Below are 25,546 nucleotides of genomic sequence, written 5' to 3'. Positions count from 1 at the left end.
ATGCACTGTAATTTCAAACTCAAGTGCCTGCATGTAGTAGACATACTCGGGGTTTATTGCTTTAAAAGGCAGTCATGACCTGCTGGTACTGTAGATACAACTGTAGCAGTTTAGAGCCGACTAAATTTGCCATAATTATGAGGGGAACATCAGGCAGCCTCCAAAGGAAAAACCTAATGCCTGTGCATTGAGTGGGCCTCAATGCACAGGTGGCTGCATTCACCTATGCTTAACCTGCAACTTCGCACCACGAGAACAGTAAGGCTCTGTCCAGTGATAGCTGGTCAGTACTGGTAAAGAATATTTGGAGATAAGGAAATGGATTTAAATGAATGCAGCTGTCCACCATTAACTCTTCAAAAGTGTGTTAATCCTGTCCTACCTAGCAGATTCATCCATTCTTTTTGCATTTGTCAACATTCTTATTATTATTTCCATAGAGTTCTAGTAAATGTAATATTTTTAATAGGGTTTGTGTCTTTTTATCACATTTTCAAACCCAAGCAACAAGAGGAAAGAGTTTATGAATATTTTTCTGTCATTTCAGCGGTAGAATGACCTAGCTAGAGCTGATTAGGTCTGCTAGTGATCAAAAAAACTCCTAACACAAGCAAAAAAACCCACAAAAGAACTTTTTGTGTATATCTTAGAACAGAGGTCCCCACCCCCGGGCCACGGACCGGTACCGGTTCGTGAGTCATTTGGTACCAGGCCGCGAGAGTTGAGGCTTTATGGTTTTCAGGGTTTTTATCGTTAACTTGGTTTCCCTGAGTCTTTTCCCGTGTTGTAGTTGGGTGTCTTATTTTGAAAGAAATATTTACGCATTACCATAGCGAGCAGAGAGGAGAATGTTACTCTCAATGTTGTTGGCGCATTTCAGGAGGACGCTGCTAATAAAGTTACGCAATTACACAGTGAATTCGCGTTTATTTTTATATTTACAAAATACCACAGTTTTTGCCTTGGTCGTATCATTTTATTTTGTTGTATTTATCCGCCACACCTTAAAAGCCAGTCCGTGAAAATATTGTCTGTCATTAAACCAGACCGTGGCGCAAAAAAGGTTAGGGACCGCTGTCTTAGAAAATTAAGTAAAATGAGTTAAACCATCATATTTAAGGGTGTTGTTAGATTAAAGTACATCGAGCCTTTCTTTTTTCCAACCATAAATAAAAAAATTTTGATCATAAATAATAACAATGTTCTTTTATTTGACTAAAAAGAAAAAAATTGTGTCTATCTCTGCATTAGTGTACATGTCCAGGTAAGTATTAACATATGCGGCAATTACATCCTAGGCTTTGTACTTTTTTTGTCTGTGTATGGATATGTGACACGGTGCTTTTAAAATTGCAATTATTCAAATTATATTCGGCTATAAGTTGAACGTATTCTAAAGTGTACCACAGCCATGACAGCTCCTTTGTCTGCTGCAGCGGGTTGGGCCTTTTTAGTACCTGTTTTAGACTAAAATGAGTCTCCATTAAGTTAATAACTCATACCCTCATTAACATAGAATAGGCTGGATAAGCTGCTTTAGAAACCGTTCCTCTATCTCTCTATTTTCTGCCTGTCTCTCTGTTTTATTTCATTTTTGCAAACGTGATAGTTTTCCTCTCTGTTTCTCTCTGCCCTCAGTATTTCTTCCCCTCCTGCACTGTCGAACTGTGATAATTAGGAGGATCAGAAGAGAGAACATACAGAGAGAAGTAAAAAGCGAGAATGAGGGAGGCCTGCCACTTCTCATATCAGTTTCCTCTGTACTGTAGCTCTGTTTGTACACATACATTCAAATAAGGAAGTGCACACAATAAACAAGTCAGAGCTTTAATGCCACGGCCGTGCATCATTACGCCAACAAAGAACAGGGAAAAGGTTTCGGAAGCGAGTGACTCTCCGTCTTTTCGGTTTCATTCTGCATCTCGCTCTCTTGCAGTGCATGACTGTCCCCTTCTCATGCCTACTCTGTGTCTCTCTGACAATCGATAGTGGTGCTTATAGTGTGGCTGAGTGCCAAGCCGCCGCACAGCTGTACCACTGTCTCACTGTAATTGGTGTGTTGAAACACTGTCATGCTCCATGAGCACAAACTCAACAGTCTGACAGGTTCACCAGGCGACCGCCAGCCTTGTTTGGTGTAATTGACTAAGTGTGGGTTAGAGTTTGCTTGAATTACACCCTAAACTAAATGACTGGTCGTTATCAGGTTGATTGTCTGAATAACCGATGCTTGGCACATAATCCAGCATTGGTCTGTTGGTGTCATTAAAGCTTCGTATTTATTGTTACTTCCTTTTCTGGCACAAAGGCTTTCTAACATGTGACTAACATTGTGAAAAAGGTGTCTTATAATCGAACTATATTGTTTTGCAAAAATCTAAATGGGACTAAACTATGGGCCAGATTTATGTATGCATTGCACTTGTGCAAACTGGGTTTTGACGTTAAAGAAAATTACTGTTATAAAAGAATCATCTGTATTTAAAAAAAGAGCGCAAGGTTACACGTAAGAGATTTTTCAGACTGACTCTGTTGGATTTCTAGGAACATCTTTCTCAAGGGGCAAATTATAAAGCAGAGAATATTTAAATCAAGCACGCAAACTGAAACATTTGCAATGTGAAGTTTACTCCTTACTTTCTTACTGCTAATAAACAAATTATTATTGAGTATCATTATGATCTTTTTCCTTGATGTTTATGGCATCTCAAGCTCCCATAACATTAAAGAGTCATTAACGAAAGGCAAGAGCATGAGCCAAAAGTTCAGAAAGAGTTGAATTACATTTGTAAACTCACCTGTTTTGAAATGTCCTACTTTATGACACATTATTTAAGTGGCAAAGCATGTTTGAAAGGTGATAATGATTGGGGGTGTGCATGGATGACTGGATGACATTCGACTGAAAAAGAGCTCAGAGGACCTCATTAAAGAAAACACCAAAAAATGAACATGAACAGGTTAATCTCATTATTTGCTCTTGTCAAGTTTGAACTTACACACCACAGGTGATTGGATCCTGGAGCAACGTTAATGGTGCTGGATCAATACTAACAGGTAATATCTGACAACCTGACAAAAAGGGGTAATGCTTGTGTTTTCAAGAATTAAAGGCTCTCGTGTTTCGATGGTGGGGGGAATCTAAATGTAGACAAGTCTGGACAGTGTGAGGAAGACAAATAGCCACTGAGGCATTGCAGCTGTCAGGTTCTTCAACACTGCATGTTTTTGTTTGTCTGGGTGGTTAGTTGGGTGTGTGATGGACTAGTTTGCTTTTCTAAGTGTCTCGTAGCAGTTGGATTTTCGTCTCCAGTTTACTGACTTCATGTGATGTAACAACTGTGACCGCAAATCTATTTTAGTTTTTTTTCTTCCCTACAACAGATGAGAATATTTGTCTCATAAGAAAACAACTCGTTCCACAGTCAGTCTCGTTGGGCTTTGTCCCATGGTTCATTTATTTCATAAAGTGTATATGATAAATCGTTAATTGGTTTGCTGCCTGACTTTTACAGTGAATTACTGTGTTAATTTTGAAGAGTGGACTAATTAGCTTTCTAAACTTTCAATTCCTTTACAGTTTGTTCCACAGAGTGAATATCAGCTGTACTGACGTAGAGCATAAGGCTTCTCCGGGGAGAACTGGAGCGTGCTCAGTGAAATGTAGGCCTTCAATCCCAGACGATAGCACAGTGGGGAAATGCACGAGCGTTACTTCTTTAATTACGTTTTTTTTTTCCCCCTCAGCGCTATTGTACATCCTAATAGCACAAACAAAGTGATAATTATATTAAACAACATTATCTAAGAGGCTGTCTGCTGGCTCCGTGGTCTAAAGTGCATGCCTGCAAGTAATTTCAGTGATTAGCATAACTTCATCTAAAGTGGAGATACTAATCAGTGAAATCACCTACTGTTGTTTTTTGTTTTCTTTCTCTGATTGGGAGGAATGGCTGCATATAGCCTGGTCCCCACACACAGCTGAGTAACCCTGTCTCTGAGACATAATCGACTGATGAAAATTACCATTAGCTATGTCGGCTTGTTTGCATGTTACAACTCTGCACAGAGAATATGCTTAAATCAGGAGCACTTAAAACCAGGGAATTGATTTTATCTTTATTCTTCACTTTGAGAAAGAGACTGGGCATTTATTATTATTATGATGGACTAAAACACTGCTTTGTTAACCGTGTCCAACATGTAATAAATAAATACACTAACTGAATTGGCATTTATGAGTAATGTAATAAATGACACAGAAAACCAGATTTAAAAAAGTTATTTATCCTGTTTATTTATTAGACAATTTAGAGCAGGGATGTCAAACATGTTTTAGAATTTGGGCCACATACAGCCCCAGTTTGAGTTCAAGTGGGGTGGACGAGTGAAACTCCCCTTTCTGTCATTGTAAAGAAGTTTAACTCTTTACTCTTTAACTAGACATTTAGTCCTCACATATCTTCATTTAAGAAAAAAATTGAACAATTTCAACAGTATGTCTCAATTTTTTCATAATAAATAAATGCTACTGCAGTAAATGAAAGAAATTTGTCAGCCCAAGTCTTTGGGGGTAAATTGTAGTGAATAAATATGTGAAATTACAGGAAAAAATCTGGTAACTAATTGCTGAGACTGTCCTGTAACTATAAAAAAGAAAGTTTATCTGTGGACCCACTGTAAATTATAAAAAAAATTCTATAGCACAAGACAAGAACTTTTCTCTCACTGAATTGTTTATTGGTTACCTAATTACACAGCATTATCATTCACGACGCGTAACATGCCGACGATTTGTCACAACCCTAGGCGTCACATAGTAACGCAAAAGGTACCCTTCCGCATAATTATGAAACGCTCTCGGTTTTCAGTTGAATCAAATAGAAAGCTCCTCGCAGCGGTAAGACACACTTAGAGCAGAAGCTCTAAGCCGTCTATTCCAGCCCTAATCCTAACCTTAACCATCACCTTAACCCTATCACATAGTGTATTCCAAAGTAATTCAGGATCTGAAAGTGAACAGATTTAACGTACATAATGCTTTGTTAGGTTGATTGTAAAACGCATGTATAGATTTATTCCAACCCGCTCTCATGCCTATCGACAATTTGTCACAGTCGTCTGTATGTTACGCGTTGGGATGAGAACGTGTTGCTAATTACTTTGGTTTAGTGTGAATGACCATGGTTGAGGTCTTTATCAGTAGGCAAAGCTGTACAACCTGTACAAACCTGTATAACCTGTATAAATAATGTTAAAAGTCTAAAATTCATGCCCGCCTTCACATTGTTCAAAGCCATTCAGTGGGCCGGACTGGAGCTTTTGCTGGGCTGATTCTGGCCCCCGCACCTTATGTTTGATACCCCTGATTTAGAGAGCTCACTGCTGCCAGACCAGTATGTCTACTGAATATCAGATTGGTACAGCACTGCTTTTAGGTTAACACTGCGCAATATCAACAGTCAGTTAAATATTTTGTGCTCCCAATAGTTCCAGAGTGCTGCGCTTGGCAGGTCCATGGCATGGTACCCAAAAAAGCTCTGTGAAAATGGACTGTAACTAGTAGTTTCAGTATGATCTATCAGACAGCTGTAGAGTTTTTCTCAGCCTTCATCTTGTGAAAGTAATCCTTTGAATTACAGGTTATTTTAAGGTGGAAATTATGTGACATTGTCAGTGGGATCAAACACAATGACATGTTAGGGTCAAGCTGCATTCACGGGTCGTGCTGCACATTTCTTATAAGAACAACAAACTATAATCCTAAAAAACATATTGGAAATTGTGAAAACATAATGCAGAAATAGAAACAGAGTTACTAGAGCCAAATACCAGTAGGAAATCTGGCAAATAATGTGAATGTGAAAATTAGATGGTCTCTAAAAACTAAGAAAAGACCTTGTTGCTATCCATGCACCGTGTTGTGCATGAAATTTTTTAGAAGTTTCTCGTGTGACATCATGCACGGATTGTTCCAGAGTCAGCCTGTTTGCTTGGAACCGAATTTACTTGATCCTACATTGTCACCATGATGTCACCCTGCACAAAGTCCCATGACCGACAGAAATAATACCAAAATGGCAGCTTGTCCAGGGAGTAAACGGTGAGTGTAGAATCACAGTTGGCGGTTACGTGTCTGCAAAAGTCCAGTAAGAGCGTTGATGTCATTTTGCCCAATGTTTGTCTTTTTAGGTGCCTTGCCGAATAGTATTGGCGAACATGGTCCTCCAGGATGCCCCGTCTCTCACACAGTGCAGCAGCTCATTTGCTTTCTTCATCCAGCCTTTCATTCCGTCAGTGATGGTTTCTTTCCTTCCACCTCTGTTTCTTTCCCCTTCTTTCCTCCACCCTTTTCAAAATATATCATTATATTGCATTCCTGCTCTTATCATAATGTGTCCAAAGTAGGGCTGCCACGATTTGTCGACTAGTCACGATTACGTCGACTATCAAAATCGTCGACGACTGATTTAATAGTCGACGTGTCGTTTGAAGCTTTGTAAGATCGCAAAAGACGCAGGAATAATAGCAGGATTTAAGAGTGTAATAACGGACTGAAACAGAAGATGGCAGCACTGCATGTACAAGGATGCCAGCTGCCGTTAAACCCCGAAGAAGAAGAAGCAGCTGTGTCCCAGAATTCATAGCGCGGCCCAGCTTAGTTTCCAACAATGGCGGTAGCTAGTTAGTTTTAATATTACTCTTATTATTCTTTCTGGGTCACAAAATAAACGTTTAACATATTTTCAGGCGAGAATGTAGCTGTGTAAACCTCAAATATCGGCTCAGTTTATCAGGACACCACATATTTTCAAAAGCGCTCCGACGTTTTCGGAGACGTCTGTTACCCACTAGCTCGATAGCTAGCCGGGGGCTAGGTCACTAGCGCCGTGAGAACACCGGACTCCCGGCAAATTGTTTTCAAACCCACCGCCGTCTTTCGCGACTCAGGTTAAATATATATGAGTCACTTAGATAAATTAAAAATGTTGTTGTTTGGCTTTTTTTTTTTTTTAGTATTTTATTTGTTCCTGAGTAAATCGGTTTGGCTGAGATTAAAGTTATAGTTTTTACACAGCTGAATAAACGTCAAGCAGACAGCTGATTATCAGAAGTGTGAGATGCTGGAGAATATACTCCGGTGTCCTGTTATATTTTAGATAGCAAGGAGTTTATTAAACTTTACCGAAACAATCTGCAAATTTCATTAAAATTGAATAAACTATCATCTTGTCTTTATTTTTAGTTAGCACCTTAAAAGCTTAAAGCTGTAAGCTAATGATAGTTATATAAGAGCAGATGCTGCTGGTGCAATAAGCTGTAGTTTTACGTCCAGTGGATGATGATCTGATTAGTCGACTAATCGCATAAATAATCGGTGACTAGTCGACTATCAAAATAATTGTTTGTGGCAGCCCTAGTCCAAAGAATCCTCCTTGTTTCAACGTGGTCTTCTGACACAGTGTTCTTTTGGTCTTGTATGCATGATATTGTCATCCTTCTCCTGATGAACCACATCTCTGTTTTCTTGATGGTGTCTCTTTTTTTTGGTTTTTGTTTTGTTTAAAACAAATTAAGTATTAATTAAAGCTGTAAATTTTCACTCCTGCTCTTGGTGACAAAATATAATACACCACACCCTCGCCACACCCTCAACTCCCCCAGCATTTGTTTAAGTTTTAGAGGACATCATCAGCACGTAAATAGATTTAATCCAATGGATGCGACATCTTCGTCACAACACAATTTATCTTCAGTACAATTCCACAGACAGCTGTAATGGATTTGCTCATTGGAGATGAATTCATTTCTCATCAAAGAGCAATACATCCACAACACAAGGCAAGATTAGCAGACAAATAGACAACAGCTCTATCGTTAAGATTCAGAATGAACACTGTGAATGTTATGAGAATAAAGCAACAGTGAATGGGAGGGGTAATTGGTGGTGGTGGTCATGTATTAACCTGCGGATCTACTCAGCTGGTTTAAGATCTACTTAAAAAGCACTGTGCTTCATTCAAAATGTTAACTCCTCTTCATTTCTGGTGTAGAACTGACTGCGTCACTGGGAGACTGACTTATGCATGCACGTCCATGGCATCTGTCCTTGCTTTTCTAACAGGTCTCATCCCGTGATGGTATCAGTGAATTATTGCTCTCAGGCCATGCAGAACGTAGAGTTTCCATCCTTACCGAACACCAGCTGCTTGACATTCAACTAATTTCTCCCTGCGCTCCGTTCAAAACTTCCAGGTGTTATCAGAATCACTGCTAAGGGAACATTTGGAGCATCATGATTGTAGAAAAGTATGATGATTCACTTATCTTCCTTTTGTCTAATGGGATTTCTTTGCCTGCGTAGCACACAGCGGCAATAGGGCGAAAGGCGGGGTACACCCTGGACAGGTCGCCAGTCTGTCGCAGGGCTGGCAATGAAAGTGATTTTAGCAATGTGGCAATGTTCCTGAGGATTTTGGCCTGTTGAAAGAAAAACAAAGACCTGGTAAAAGTTCAGATATCCTGACAATGCACCGCCACTGACATTTACTTTTCCTTTGGCGCCACTAGAGGTTGATATTTGTGGTTTTCCATATCATTTCTCACCCCAGCTCACAGAACCTCTCATATAGCTGTAGACTCTTAGTGCAAGATTTATTAAGCAAGAGCCCGGAAAAAGTGCAGATGGAAGTGGAAAGTTCTTTGGGTGATCCACTACCATCTATGATCACAGATGGAGCTAGTTTATTCAAGTGATAACAACCAAAATCTAGCAGGAGTTTCTCCAATTAGCAGATTGTAAAGCAGACAGACCAACTAATAACACTTGCACAGCTTGCTACTTATAATCTGACAGACACAGCTAAGTGTTTGCTTAGGTTTTTGCTTATGAACAGCATGAATAGAATGGTGGACAAAATCCTCCATCAGGGGTGTTTTGACTCCTTCTCTGGCTAATTTCTGACATCTCAAATTTCAGGATTTATACGTAGAAAAGCGGCTTCACTGCAAACAATTTAGCCATTTAAAAGGAACAGAGATATGCAGATATGGCTCTAAACATTTGAGCTACGAGCTGCCCTTAAACTGTTATTATGCACTTGTACTTATAACCACTACCAGGATGATGTCAATAGAAAATTAGGTAAGACATGATTTTTTTTTCTGTATCAAATAATGGTGCAATTAGCTGGAAATTGCCAACTGCAAGCCTTGATATTCATGTTGTATGACTTTTCTTTCTCTTCTTTCCATAAAAGAGGAACTCATGAACGGGAATCTACAAATACATGTGGAGCTCACTGCACGTCTTTATTAAATATCATTAGTAAATCTTACATCCTATTATTTTGTACTTTGGGTTTATTTGCAGATTAGTAGTATTGACAACTGCACACTTAACAATCACACCTGTGGGTAGCTGAGTCCAGGCCTTGCCAGATAATGGCATTTACCATCGCAATACCCCATTTCATTCTTACTTCATTTAATAAATTAATTGAATCATTGTTAACATGGACTAATCTGTTATAAATGCCAAATGGGAGCCGTAAAACAAATACACCAAGAAGAAGAGTTGAGATTGAAAGCATGCACGTGCATGTGTATCAGCCACTCACAGACTCTGCGAAACTAGGAGGTGTAACTGCAGTGCAGGAAGGCCACTTTGCCATCGTTATCATTGCAAACATTTGTTCAGGACACTCTGTTCAAGCTCTGAAGGGGAGAAATGTTGCAGTCAACTACATCGAAGCGGGAAGAACATGCATATCTCACAATTTATCACCCATACCATTACTTTTCTCTACCGTGGAATAATGCAACTAGGTTTTACGGACTTACTGTTGCATCACTAACTACATTTGCAGTGTTTACCATGGCAACAGGCATTTCGATAAACGGTATGTTTAAGAAATGGGATAAACTCCTGCCTCCTGGGATTGCATGCGCCCTTGTGCTCATAAAACCTAATAAGAATAAAGGGCTTCTGCTCTGAGTGAGGTGCACGGTGCTGTGCGGCGAAATGGTGAAGCTGTACAAGTTATTGCTTGTCAGGCTGATCAGGGGCAGGGATCCTGTCTGAGTTGATGCTGAAGTGGTGCTTTTTCCATTTCCACTCGTCACACTGAACATCGCTCAGTAACTAGGAAACCTAAATCCACAGACAAAATGAAAAAAAGGAGCCAGAGTTTGTCTGAGAAACCTGGGGGTATAGCTCACTAAAAGGCAGAAAGCATGTACTGTGGAGAAGCTAAAACACCGTATTTCTTTCTTTTTACAATCCCCGATTTAAAAAAAAGTTGATTTTAGAGAGGCCTAGTTTCTGAGAAATAAAGATGGGCAAGGTTTTACCAATCTGCAAAAAAATTGTGTCTTTCAATTGTTGAACACTTTCAGAATAATGTTCTTAGTGGATCGCGGGTGCTGAACTGGTCGGCCTGCGATCCACTAAGCCCAGCAACTACTCTTATCAGTTCCCAGATGGTTACAGACTGTCAAAAAGAGGTGATGCTACAAACTGCTAAACATGGCCCTGTCCCAATGTTTTGGAGACATGTTTAAAATGACCTCTTTTTTTCCTTAAAATGGTACATTTTCACAGCTCAAACATTTGATGTGATTTCTATTTCTATTTGTGAATAACATAGGTGTTTATGAGAGTTGCAAATCATGCCATTCAGTTTTTATTTATACACACACCTGTTTTGTAATTGTCTGTGAGTTGTATCTTACACTGACAATGTGTTTCTAGTTGGTTGCTATTGGCACTTTTTAATCAAAATCTTAGTCAAAACTAAAAATGTGGTTTGGAAGTGTTTGGCCCTGCAAAACCTAAAATAACAAATATGCTATTTTCCAGGGTTCATGAGCAGGAAAGTCCAAATATAACTGCAGGGATCAAACATAGACACACCCAGAACTCCAGCAATAAACAAGATAAGGAACACACATGCTTACAGCCCCATAGCTAATATTGGTGAACCCCAGCTATCTTATTTGGATTTCTTGACTTCAGGACAAGATATAATCAGACTTCTTGTAAACAGGATATTATGTTTATATGCAGCAAACACCAAAAACGGAATACTTGAGTTTCACGAATATTAACAGGATATTGATGTGCAGAGAAACGTACTCCGTCACAGCTGATCAGAATGTTCCCTATCGCGGGGCGGGCATGGCTCTCTGCTCCCTGTTCAGTCGCGCTAACACAACTGCACCCAAAAGTCATTTTCAGAGCCAATGAGCCTGCAGAAGAAGACAGAACAAGCTCCCGATCATTGGTGGAAAACTCCCTAAACTCTTCATAGTCTTTTAAGCAACATTTTGACTTTGCAATGCAAAAAGTCTGCTTCAAGTGAATACTAATATAAAAATCATTTCAAGCTGGATTGGCGGCAGACAGGAGACGCAGCCTGAGGTCGAAGTCATCCTAATCTTTGAAATGATGCTGTCAGTAGTACCGACAGCTGCGATGTTGTAGGACGTAAACTTATCAGCATCTTTGACCAGTGGATATTTCTCATGGCATATCTGCTGCACAAAGCACATTTGTTTTCTCATCAGTCTTGATCCCCCCGCTGATACCGGCAGCAGTTTCCTCCTCCTGTATGTGGCTTAGCTTTAAGTAAATTCATCTACCGTGCAGCGAAACACTGTATTCCTGACTCGTTTCCTTGTGTGAGGCAGAGGAGAGAGCGAGTACAAGGTGGAAGGAAATGGGATGTATAATGGCGAGAGAAAAAGGAAGAGAAGCTGGAAGGAATAGTCAGAGTGTGAGAAACGGAGGGGAGCTTTGGGAGCTGAACATTATTTAGAGTAAATGAGGTCAGGACCTTGAGATATACACTGAATCTCAAATGTAGCTCCTCACATTTGCAGCTAGCTGAGTGTTTATGCGCTTGTGTGTGTGTAGTGTGGTGTAGCGTGTGTGTTGTGTGTAGAAGTGTTGTGGTTGTGTGTGTGTGTGTGTGTTGGCATCCGTCCATGTAGTCAATAGAATACCAACCAGGTCAATGTCATTTTCCCAACACTTAAAGCCATATTTCAGCAATAAGTCCTCTTTATTCAGGGTAATAGCTTAAATTAATGCCTCATACAAACACACGTGTATACCTATTTTTCCTCCCATCCCACGTTTTATCTCTTCCCTCCATCCTCTTCTCCTCCTCTGTCATCGCGGGGTAATAAGGTCACTAAAATCCCGACCTTACATCGACTGCACCTTCCTGCATCTTTGCTCCAATCGGCCACCTCCTATCGGTCTCCTAGGAAACAGACAGCCAATGGGAAAGCAGATCAGATAGCAAAAGGTGTTTTGCTGGTGTGGATTGCTGTACCACAGTCTAAACATAACCCACACAGATACACACATGTTTAATGTAAGCTTCTCCCTGTAACAATCACAGCACAGAGCTGCAGCATCCTTTTTTGATTGTTTGGCCCTCATTATTTCCAGGTATGTGAATGGCTTCAAACGGACATGACATGATGAGATGGAAGACTGTGAGGTTCACCTCTGGTTGTACGCTTACAAAGCCCTGCCCCACAGCGGTGGTGTAAGGTTTTCATTCTGATGATAATCACAAATGTAGCATTATCTGCCTTGACTTTGTAAGCTAGAGTTATTGCTTGTGACCGAGGCAATAGACGGCACATGTTTACCCACAGCATGACATTGTAGAGCAACAGTTGTGACACATTGGTGTTTTCTGTTAACAAATTGTGCATTAAAACAGTGTCTGTGGAGCTCTAAAACCATGAAAATTTGGGATAACCTTGTGGTTGTCATTGAAAATATGTTTTTGCACACACACACACACAGCGCTCTATTTTGGAGCAAAATACCACAGTGCTGTTCCGCTCCACTTCCACCAACACCTGTTTTCTCTGTCTGTTCCAACTATTTGTTCACCCTCACATGTTTTCCGCTTTCTCTCTGTGTTGCACAAAAGAGTAATGTTCCTCTGTTTTTTGTCTTTTTTCCTTTGTCTTTGTCTCTAGTTGGTGGGGTTTATCTACGCCTGTTACGTGGTCAAGCTTATTTCTGAAGAGGAGGATAGCTGTAAGTACACAGTCACACACCTGCAGTCACATGGTCATACACGAAAAATACCTTGAAAGCAAAATTATGTTTTTATTTTTTGAAACTTACATAATCCTCTATTTAAATGAGTACTTTCATCTCTTTTAAGTGTGTGCGAGGAATAAATGATTACATATGGGGAGTTACATTGAGATCCACAAACAAAAGTTATAATTGATTCACATAAAAATATGCGACTTCTGAAATATCAATCTTATCAACATTCATTAAATACCTGCAGAATCGCATCTGCGGGATCCATATGAGTAGAGGGAGTTGCAAGTATTTACACGAGTTGCACAGCAGCTGTGACTTTATTAAATATTTCAAACTATTAATTATCTCTAACATGGAGACAGGATTAGTGAGATTCTACCATCAGATTTAATTCTCTGCTTCAGACAGGTGAGCTGTCTCACTCAGAGTTTATAAACACCAGTCGTACCATTTGTCACAAAGCACACATCCTCAGGTTTGAGCACTGAGCCACATTCCAACTCCTGAGGTATTTTTAGTTTACTGTTTGTAAAATTCATAAATCTTCACAAAACAGAAGTAAAACAAAGTCCACGATACAAAACAATAAAATACAGGCAGCACAGAGAAAAACACAGTGAAACAGGCAGGTATGGAAACAGAATGACATGACGAGGTTTAATTGAAAGACAGGGAAATGCCACAGGAACACACTGAAGGTTACGGAGTTGAGTGGAAACAGCTGGGGAACAAGAAACAGGTGAAACTATTCAAAGATAATGAGACAGGAAGTAGACTAACCTAGAATTGAGAAACAGAAGTCAGGAGAGTATCAAAATGAAAAAAGAAAGTGATTATACACAGAGACTAAACCCTAAGACACACTTGACACAGAAGTATATAAGGAAAAGGGCTAGAAAAATAACAAGTATACAGAATAACCTCAAGCCAGAAAACAAATGTAAATACATGGGATCTGAAACAAAGTACTTTAGGCTACAAATACAAAGGAGCATGACAATCAAAAAAATATATATATATACAAATAAATTATCAAAGAATTGAATGTCAACAGATACTCAAAACTCTGGGTCCACAACCAATGACGTTGACACAATGAGAAAAAATTGCAGTTTTTTTGTTCTGTCGAATGGTTTAATCTGTTCTGAATTTTTTTGTTTGTTCGTTTGAAAAGATTTTTTAAAAAACTGTAGCCATTTAAACTGAGGATTTTAATTGTTTCTCTGGCTGCTTTTAGCGTGTGTAGAAATCCAAAGGTTGACAAACCGGCTGTTCCTGGTTACGGTTGCTAAGCTCTGACTAAACTCTGTTTGGCAAGGTTCAGTGAGTGGTTGATTTCTAATATACTGGGTAAAGTTGCTTTGAAGGGTCAGGCTTCTAAAATAAATTCAATCTGTCGCCCTCTCACTTCACTCCTCCTGTCCATCTTGTTTATTCTCTTAATAAAAAAAAGCAGAAGGTTTGAATGGAGCCATTGTCTCGTTGAGGGTCGTTACCACTACTTTACCGACACAAATTCACAGTGAAACTTGTAGCCCACAGACTTAACAGCTGGGCTCATTCATTTTACAGCAACATGCAGAGAAAGAGACGTGAGAGAACGTGTGGAGGATGAAGATAGCTGAGCACATTTCTGCTAGATCAAAGTTGCTTTTCAATCATACTGCAGGTCTCTCCCTCATGCTTCCCACTTTCAACCACCATCACCAAGCAACAGTCATGGAGGGAAAAATGTGTGAAGAGAAAGGGAACTAAAAGATGTTCATCAGTCAATTCACAAAGTATTTGTCTTTATTGAGGCTTTTATCGATACATCAATTCATTAATACAACCATGCTGATTTGGAATTGGGCTGGTTTTCCAGAGGTGACACTGACTACTATATAGTAAGCGTTTTATGTAAGATGTGAGTCTAAATAGTTGCCTTTGCATGTGGCGCAGAAGATGAAAATGTGGCACATCAACATGTTAATTCAGTTTTTGTTGCTTTTAAAATGCAGTGTGCATCCTTGTGCATTTACTTGAATGAGCCCATTTACCTGAGGCCATCAGTTAAGTTATTCCGTTAAAGTAGACGCAGCCGTTTTTCCCAAAGATCAATACCATGGCATGTCTTATTCAACAGTGAACCATGGAGGCTGCTTGTTAACGCATAAATATTGATAGGTAATAAATGCAGACTAGATCAGTGGAAATAGTTTGAAGCCTCGAGACTAGACACATTTTTCTGCTTTCCTTCCTGCCCTGAACAGATTGGGAGTCGAGATTGAAGGCGGCAAATTTATCCCGTCTGTTATAAAAGTGTGGGTCAGTACTGGGACAGGACGACCTCTATGTTAAACGAGGTCACAGCGAAAAGTGAAATCATCATAGTGTAAAAATTTAAGAAGAGCTGAGAGTAATGTAATGTTACATTTATGAGACTTTAAAGGAAAATAATTGAGTTTCAGGGGTTGTTTTTGAGAGGAGGTTTTTGTAATACTGCATTTTAATAAGCTCAGTGATGACAGTAAACCTAAAATGCCACTTTGCCTTCATCTCCATGTCTAAATAATTGATGTGCAACATTTAGTATTTGCCCTTTTGTTAACTGCATTTTGGCCGTTGGCTTTCGATACTGCACATTCCTCCTGATGCTGCACCCCGAGAGAGAGTTTGACAGAACTAAGCAGCAGACTTTGATGAGAGAAATGTGTTGCCATCACTGTGCTTAGTGGCGTGAAATGTTGCCAAAAACAAACATTCTTAGTTTTTAAGGTAACAAATCCAGTCCCTGGAAAAAGTTTAAATAACATTTACTCATCCATGAGTCATGTAGTCCTGTCTGAGCACATGTTTCTGTCAAAGTGCAACAGCTTTATTTTTTCACATTTTAGTGCCTGTTCTTACTTTTCATTGGTTTGAGCTGATAGGGCTCAGCTAAAAGATGTCAGAGTTCACAGTATTTTCATGCACTAACAGAGACTAAGAGAAAGATGTCACCGAGAGACTCTTGAATAGAAATCTGAGAAAATTCTGTAGTGGCAAGGATGGTAATTATCCCACCCTTACCTCAAAAGAGCAACAGTCAAACCAGGAAACCTGAGAGTCATTTTCACAGTAGTTTCTGCTATGTTGTGGCAGGCTTATGTACTCTGTCTACATGGCATTAGCCAATAATGGTTGGAGGCAAGCCTCCTAATAGCCTGCAACATCTACAAAATGGCAGTAATTTATAGGATGGTGGAAAGTTCAAGACAAAACGCTGTTTGAGATACAAAAAGAGAGATTGCTTTCACTTTAATTGATACCTCTTTGAGATTTCACAGGCCAAGCCCTGCTTGCCTTGCTTGCCCTTGCAGAACGCCAATGATCTATACATTGTATACATGCAGGATCTCTTCCCATTTATCTAAACAGGATGTTCAGAATAACTGTCTAGAGGCATTAGCAAGAAGGCTGACAAGTGGCAGGACTTTTTTGGACAATTATTTCATGTTAACAAGACAAAGTCCCTAAATAGATAAACATGAGACATAAAAACTGCATGGATAGAATCAAAAGAGAAATTTATTTTTTTATTAAAAGTTCTTAAAAAGTTTGGTGTCTTTGCCCCAAAATACGTTTTTTTCTGAGCTTCTGTTCCCCTGCTGATTACACATGTACTACCTGAACATCATTATAATTTCATTTACAGTTGAGTCTCTCACCACATCAGTACTAAGGAATGGAGACCATTCTAAATAATGTCACAGTAACCTAAGAAAGATATATCTCTATAACTTTATATAGTAAGGAATAATATCTTCTACCAAACTGTTGAAACGGTCATGAACCATCATAAATGATTCTGAACTGCATGGTGATTGTATCGTTGAATTTTTTTATATTATTTAGCTGTTGATTGGCCTTTTGGTAGAAAAGACACGAAGTCTTTGGGTAACAGAATAGTCCTTTATATATTTCTAGACAGGATTCGTTGAGTGCCATATTTCCTCTCCTTTAATGGCTCTGTTGACATTAACAGCATAATGAAAAAAACTCATCAATCAACACATGATGAGTGTAGTGGGGCCCTTTTCGTTACTTATTTATTCATGAACATTTCACAGTAGATAGAAAAGCTATAATTTGAAACCATGTTGTGAGGGACTTTAACAAATCTGGGCAAATTTCACCTCCACATATTAACAGCTGACCCATACATTCATCCATTTTCTAAATCAATTATGATATTAAAAGTGATGGGAGCTGGAGCATATTATAGTGTACACTGAGAAGGAGGCACAAGGTAGAGTCTGGCCAGGTTGCTAGTCTATGAAATTGTTAATGTATGTTGACAAATGCATTCGCACTCACGTTCACACCAACAGGCAATTTAGAGCTTTCAGTCTATCGAAATTGCATGTCTTTGGACTGTGGGAGCAAACAAGGGCACGGAGGAAATTCCTGCAGACATGAGGAAAACCTTCAAACTGCACACAGATGAGAGATAATAAACTGCATGGAAGATTTTAATACTTCTCAAGGGGAAAATGCTATCAGAAAGAATCAGGATTCAAATTAAAGTCTCAGCCCTCTGTTAAAGTAGGGATAGGCAACATGTTTTGAAAACCATAAAAACCTTTCAGGATATTGTAATTCAAGCTCTGTGTCTTTTTTTAGTCAATCACAAGTCCTTGGAGGTACATTGTGGTGAAACAATAATTATCTGACTTTAAACTGGAAAAGGCTTGAACTCCAGATAAAGCATTGATAAATCCATCAGATTTAATATATAAAAAACAATGATAGTGATGCTAAGCAGTGAGTCCCAAATTTTGGCTGTGGAAAGTGGTACACAATGATCCATCCTGGGTGAATAAACAATAAGTGAGCTTGGTGGAAATGGGCCTTGGGTGAAGAAGTGAAAACTCACTTAGGACCAATAATAATTTGAGTTGCTGAGAAAGCTCATTACCTTGATAATTATTCTGTGCTTGCCTGAGCATATGTGTAGGTGTGTGTGTGTGCGCATGTGTATTAATCAAGATAGTAAGTGTTATCTGTCTCAGAGCTACTCAAATGTGCCAGACAGATTTTTATCAAACGCATTCGTACACACAAACGACACGCAGTTGTGAATGAACACTTTAACATAGCAACAGCAACTTTTTATTTAACAGTCATCATAGAAATGTTTGACCAGTAATAAATGTAAAGAAATATAAAGTTTTGCAACATTTTTTGAGAGAGTTGCTTATGTGCTTACACTCTTACTGGACAGTCTTGAGCCTTATGAATAACAAATCTGAATTTTTAAATTGGGTAGCTACAGCTTGACAGGCAGCACGCTGACAAGCTCAGAGGCTCCATTTTCTCTAGTGTTCAAAGGGTCGAGCATGGCAGAAACTCTGCTGAGGCTATTTGACTGCAGCATGAATCAGCAGGAAACCCTTACGGTTTACACCAGGCCATTCCTCCACAAAAGGATCCACACAATAAGGAAAGCTCCATGCACCAACAGAGGCTCTGTCTTGTCTTTCTGAACAGTCACAATCAGCTGAATGACCACCAGAAACTGTTCCATCTGCTTTTCTGTTGTGTGTTAGGCTGATATTCAAATTTCTCATGCAAGCAATGTGAAAAAATAAAGGACAACTTGTTTTACAACTAATTAAGACTAAAGATTAAGATTTTAAGTGAAATAAACAATCAAGAAAAGTATGTCATGCCAAATTCCTAAAATACTAAATAGCTTTTAATAATAATCAGTTTTAGATTTTCATATTCTTTACTGATAATGTAGAGTATGGTTGTCTTTAAAGTAAAATTTTAAATGTCTCAGTGTTGCAAGATCTATATTAAATGATTATTTTTAATTTAACGTGAAGATTTAGTTATGTGCACAGGCATATTTCAACTTTTTTATTTTTTAATAAAAGCAATTACAGTCTGGTTGTTAAGTCCAGCATCATTATCCATTTCCGTATTGAAATGTTCCTCAACTTCCAAAAGCAAACAGAGTTGCCATTGACCATTAAAGCAGCAGTCTAAATTCTTTCAAGTCCAATAATGATCATTGTCTTTTGCAGCTGATATTGCAATAAATCTCGAGGCATGAAAATCAGGATTCATAGAGCCAAGACGATAGCACCAAGTTAGCTGGCTAGTTAACATCTTTTTGCCTCTTGTCTTTCTTCTCACATCCAGCCGGTCACAAGCAAAATAAAGATGTAAAGCTAAGTTTTGAAGGGTTACTGAAGTTAGTTAAGCTGATCGAAAATTATTCGCTAGCTTAAAAACCATCCAACACTTTGTTTCCACCACTGTGTTACATCCCCACGAAGAGGTCTTGGGTTGTGAGTGTGGGGACCCGTAACAAATGGGTCCAGAATGGAATGAAAAGGAAACCAGACAGAGGTGTTCAGTATATAATATAGTTTTATTACAAATAATTTGAACTGACAGAGACGGCAAAGCCGTTTTACCAATAACACTAGAAAAAGAAAAAGCTCGCAAGAACAAAGGACACAACAACCAAACAGGCACTTCCGGGGGCCCACAAGCCCACCCTATCACTAGCAGCAGCAAGTTCCACTACTGCTGCTTCTGCTGCTGTTGAGGCCCACAAGTCCACACTACTCACATGAAGCAGCTACTCTCCCCACTGCTCCCACAACTCCACGCCACAGGCAGGACAATCACACAGTAGGACCTCTTTCGACATCTAGAACACAATGAAGAAACACCAGAAAAATCACCACCATCACACAGTTCTTCCCCAGCCTATATAATCTCAGAGAGGTGATTGCTGACTGGGCCCAGGTGGTAAACTAGGCCAATGAACACCAGCTGTGTCCTGGGGAGAGAGAAGAGTGAGAAAGACAAAGGGGTGGAGCAAAGGAGGAGGAGGCTGAGAGAGAACACCACACCCACACAAGGGGAGGTCCTGGTAGGGCCTTAACCCACTGAAAAAAAAGTCACAATTTCAAGTTACTGATAGATTTTCTTGAAATTTTGAGTTACAGGCTTCCATGCAATACAGGTGCGACTTAATACAGAAATTATATTTATTATTTCAGTACTAAACAAGTGCTTAGCTGTTGAGGCTAAAGCTAGCTGCGAGTTAGCATAGCAAAATCTTTGAAACAGGAGAAATTTTTCTCAAACAAAATCATCTACATCTACAATTTTAGTAACACATTATCTCTTTTTCATTTGATTTTAAAAATATAATATTTTAGTGATCAAAGGATGGCTAACTGTACATAATCAAATAATCTAAGTTGCTAAAAAAACTGCCTTTTTTTTTCTTTTTTTTTTTACATTTTTTTTTAATATAGATTAACTAAACAAGAGTTAACATGTTGATTATCTATCTGATAATTGTAGAGCTAAGCTTATTGGGTTGCATAAAGATTTACATCAATCTTCTCATCTAATGCACGATGCAATACATACATGCAATGTATGTATGTTATTATCTTAGTAATAGACATATAAAAGCTATCTGCCATAATGAGGGCTTGTTTTGGGAATAAAGATGCCTGACTGTATGTGGTACTTGCTGTAAGATGTTATTTAGACTTGTTTTCTGCAGGTTTAAGGTAAATTCACAGCTACGTTTGGTCTATGCAGTGACAGCCAAAACTCTGCATTGTACTTGAAGTTATGAAATCTCACAGAATAAATAGGAATGTATGCTGCTGATCAAGGCAGGGAAGTATCATTTTATGAGCTCTGCAACATCAAAGTAAAAGAAATATCATGGCTCCCTCGCTTCAAAAGTCCAGGCTTTTTGCCTCTGTGTGAGGAAAGCAACCACCTGCTGGCAGCTCCTCAGCTCAGGAATCTGTGGAGCTATCCTAGATAATTTAGGAGTTAAGCGTATTCTCAAGGCATAAATATATATCGCTGCATAAGTCTTAGTCTTGCACCTAAAAATAGATAGGAAATTTGCATTGCAGAATTTTTACTTGAAGCCGTTTCATGCTTACAATCCTGATTAGCAGGAATAGAAGCAACAGAGATGGTGGTTCTGGTTCAAAATGTACTGCTGAGACCTCTGTAGGTGGAGTAGGTTTAAAGGCATGAATCATCTGTTGTGGGATGTTCCCACTTGATAACCACGGTGACATACGCTTTCTCTAATTGCTTTTGTTTTTTTGTGCAGTTGATTTTATAGGAGGGTTTGACTCGTATGGCTACCAGGGGCCTCAGAAGACCTCCCACCTTCAACTACAACCCATGTACATGTAAGTATGGGGACACTCTGTCTCTTTTGCAGATGCCTGGCTAAAATGCTTTGAGGTTAATTTTATCATATGTTGTACCAACAACATCAGTGCCATGGTCATTCCTCACTTTTTTAAACCCCGAAAAGCTCTCACCCTCTAAAATTCAACTCCAACAGTCTGTTTAGGGGCTCATTTTCATCTGAGTTTGATATCATGCATTCTGCAGAGGTGGATATAGGCACGTTCTTGCTCTATCAGCATAAGGGCTTATCATTTACCAGCTCAAGGTCTCATCAGTTATCACCACTGTGGTGCTTTTATCACTCCCCTCACAAATAAAGGTGAGCCATGTAGTGAAAACCACTACACTGTTTTTGATAATTAGCTCTTAACCATCTTTTCCACTCTGACTGGAACGAGCACCTACCAGAGTATTATTTTTGTCTCATGGAGTGGCCTTTGTTGTTGTTGCAAGGTTTTTCTTTTGCGTATTTGCAGGATAGATCCTAGTTTATATGGTAATTTCCCTAGACTCAAACTGTGGATTGCAGTTTCATCAAAATCCTCGGCTGCTCTTAGGCGGCGAAGCCAATAGGAGATCACAAGACGAGTCCAGGCTCAGACAACCGTGCATCAATCTCACTGTCTCGGTTTGTTGTGGGGAAGGCGCCGAGCGAACGCAGGAAAGAGGTCCACCAGTGTAACAAACAGTGAGGAAAAGTAATGGTGATTCCACTGATGTGCAGCGGGCAGGTTATCAATAACAGTTTTTATTAGAAAAGAGCCAGAGCAAATTAGAGAGAGAGAGAGAGAGATGGGTGAGAGGCTAGTAGATGAAGAGAAAGAAAAAGAGAGAGGAGTGGCTAAAAAGAGAAACACAGAGTGATGGATGAAACATAGGACTAAACAAAGAAGAAAGGCAATAAAGGACCATTCTGTAGTTTTATATCTCCCCTGTGGAAGCCATAACACGGGTCATAAATCATCAAAAAACCCTCCACACACACACACACACACACACCTCCCCACCCAAGATAATTGCTGGAAACACAAACACACATAAACATACACACGAGAGCTGAAGCATGAGTACACACAGACTTATACGCAGAAACATCCAGACAGTAGTTGTGCTTGTACACATATGGACACACAAACGTACTTTACAGTATATGCACACATACTGACACAAACATCATCAATATGCTATCATTGTTCTCCAGCTGTTGTCCCTTCAGTTTGGTGTTTATTGGCTCTGGCCAGAGGGACCAATAAAAAACCATCAGCTGTACCATCCCAAAGGAAAAACACACAAACACACACCTACACACACACACGCACAACAGTCACCCCTCCAGCCTTCTGTAGAAATGTCTTTCTTTTTACAAAGAAAAAAATGACTTTTGTGGTTTTATGATAGAAAAAAATATACAGAGCTGAAACTCTTGGAGTGAATTTATTACACATTTTATTTAGTCCTCATCTTTTTGTCTCACGCTAATTAGGGGTGGAAATTGATAAGAATTGAGCAATTCTGATTCCATTATCAATAACACTTATCTATTTGATTCCTTATCCATTCTCTTATTGATTTTCAGTGGGTTCTCATTGGCTCTGCCATTGCTAAGCAGCATATCAAAGACATTACATTCATGCAAATTGATTGCAGTGCTATGTGGTCAAATGTTTGTGCATGCTGGAGGTATTGCAGTACGATACTTAATAACTCCTAGAAGAAAATAATTTGTTACATTGCTTTTTACTCTGTAAAATGACCTGAAACACATTGTCTCAAAGTCTCTTTAGGCTACAGCCCCATACATCAACACAAACCCCTGTCCTAATGAGAACACACATGCGATCTTTCTCTTAGTATTTGGTTATGAACACAAAACTGACAGCGCTAAGCAAAGATGAAAACCAGCACAAAGACATTTTGAGAAGTCTGACTGCTCATCAGGTTGCTACGTGTTGAAGTTCAGGGTCTGACAGCTGAGCTGGGGTTAGTATTCACTTATCAGCTTTAACATCATTCTGGGTTCTTGGCTAGCTTAATGTTAGCATGTTCTCTGCACAGGTGCTTGCAAAGAGGCAAAGCTGTGTTAGCAGTGTAATGCATCTTCTTTCTGTTCTCGATGCAGTTTGCACTTCATTTGCTCCGGCTCTTTTTATCGTGCTCTCATACGTTTCTGTAATAGAAATAAAAGTAGTGTCCATATCCACGCTGCAGACTTTGACGCTAATTTGCTCCTCTGACACGCAAACTGAAATCAGCCGACTGTAGAACGAGTACAAGTGGAACCAATAAGTGGAATCGAGGCAAGCAGACTAACAATTGGGAACCAGTTGTTTACAAGAACCAGTTCTTGGTTCCCATTCCTAACGCAGCTGACCTCGATTGCATTGTGGCATAGTTTTGAATGATAGGCTGTATCGCCAAGAATCATCTGATTTCAAAGTGCTTTATTTTGACAGCATTCACTTGTAATATTTAAAACACGTTCTGTTAGAAAGAGGGGATTCAATTTTTACGTGGTTGCTGGTAGGTAGCATAAGACCAGCAGTGACTGCTGTGAGTACAGTGCACTGTATTGCCAAAAGTATTTGGGTTGAGGTCAGGACTCTGTGCAGGCCAGTCAAGTTCTTCCACTCCAAACTGGCTCATCCATGTCTTTATGGACCTTGCTTTGCACTTGTGAGCAACTATGTTGGAACAGGAAGGGGTTGTCCCCAAACGGCTCCCACAAAGTTGGGAGAATGAAATTGTCCAAGAGTCTTGGGATGCTGAAGCATTAAGAGTTTCTTTCACTGGAACTAAGGGGCCGAACCTGACTCATGAACAACAAACACCATTATCACCGCTCCATTCAATTTTACACTTGCCACAATGCAGTCAGACAAGCACTGTTGTCCTGGCAACTGCCAAACCCAGACTCATCATGGGATTGCCAGACAGAGAAGTGTGAGTCGAGACTCCAGAGAACACATCTCTAATGCTCTAGAGTCCACTGGTGGCATACTATAAACCACTACATCCGACGCTTTGTAATATCTGTTATCCTTAGAATGAGAAATTACAAGTCTTGAGCCATCCACCATTTCTTTATGTTTTGCTAGAAAAATAGGGAAAACTTGGAGTGATTTACTGAATTGTGTGCAAACATACATGAGTTTGTACAATTCTAGCAACCTTGGTATAACCTTATTTTTAAACATTGCCTGATTTCGCTCAGGCAATCTTTCTTGTATTTTTTTTTTAAATTAGTCTTCAGGAATAACTCTTGAAGGCGTGGTTCACCATCATGTATCGTCACTGCACAGCAGCAAGATCCCGAGTTTGAATTCGTCAGCTGTCTAGGGCTGTTCTGTGTGGAGTTTGCATGTTCCCCACGAGTTGGTCCTAGCACACCAGCTTCCTCTCATAGCCCCACATGCAGAGGGTTAGATTCATTGGTCATTCTAAATTGACAGGGTACACATGTCAGTGTGAATGGATGTCTGTCTCTCTGTGTTAGCCCTGCAATAGATTGGCGACCTGTAAAGAGTGTAACCTGTAACGCCCTAAAAGTGGAAGAAGATGGATGGATTGAAAACACTGCACAGTGTGCTAAAATATGATAAGTTTTCAGCTAAAGACTAGAAACTGAAGAAATGGGAACAAATAATGTGTTTTGGTAACAAAGTGCCTCAAGATGCATTTTAAAATGGTTTCTTAGCTAAGTTGTCTGTTATGTGTAGATACACCACTGGTTTATCACTTGAGTGAGGGGAGGTTTTTTTGTACTTGAATGTTTCAAGGGTCAGTGTTAAAGGGCCTAACAGAAGAAAAACACTTCTCTGAAAATGGTCAGGTAAAAGAAATGGGCTGATACGAAATAGTGAAAAAGCAGCCACTGCCCAAAGAAAAACTTTTTTCAGAAAAATCTGGAGAGCTGTTGCTCAAGAGCGCTCTAAAAAAAAAGACAAGAACAGATGGCTCAAGACTTTTTCAAAGTACAGGTTACACGGCTACCAAATCTTAGTCTTACTCTTACAGTTAGACATCACTGAATTAAAGATGATGTAATATGATTGCATTAATGTCAGATGATTGTTTTGGCAACAAAAAGGGGGTGTGGGGTATCACAGAGCCAGTGTCCCCTTGAGAGTGTCAGGCTCTCTCTCGAGTGTTATCTTTCACAAAACACATGGGACAAGTGCTCATGATGTTCTCATCCAGCAACATTATCATGAGTAAATGACTAAGTCAGGGAGCGTACTGAAC

At 39.5% G+C, this 25,546-nt stretch overlaps 1 protein-coding gene across 1 annotated transcript in view; it reads left to right on the top strand.

Moving 5' to 3' along the window:
• Window positions 1-25,546, top strand: part of nkain2 (sodium/potassium transporting ATPase interacting 2) — a 101,947-nt gene that overhangs the window by 72,282 nt on the left and 4,119 nt on the right. The window contains exons 5-6 of the mRNA XM_014337661.2: window positions 13,006-13,066; window positions 21,219-21,300. Of these exons, the coding sequence (XP_014193147.1) occupies window positions 13,006-13,066; window positions 21,219-21,300 (143 nt within the window). The remainder of the gene's footprint in view (window positions 1-13,005; window positions 13,067-21,218; window positions 21,301-25,546) is intronic.

The sequence above is a fragment of the Haplochromis burtoni genome, unplaced genomic scaffold (genome assembly GCF_018398535.1).
Source record: "Haplochromis burtoni strain Fernald_Lab_line unplaced genomic scaffold, NCSU_Asbu1 Contig_8, whole genome shotgun sequence".
Lineage (NCBI taxonomy): Eukaryota > Metazoa > Chordata > Actinopteri > Cichliformes > Cichlidae > Haplochromis > Haplochromis burtoni.
The sequence above is the reverse complement of the archived record's forward strand: the minus strand, read 5'-3'. Positions and strand labels throughout refer to the sequence as shown.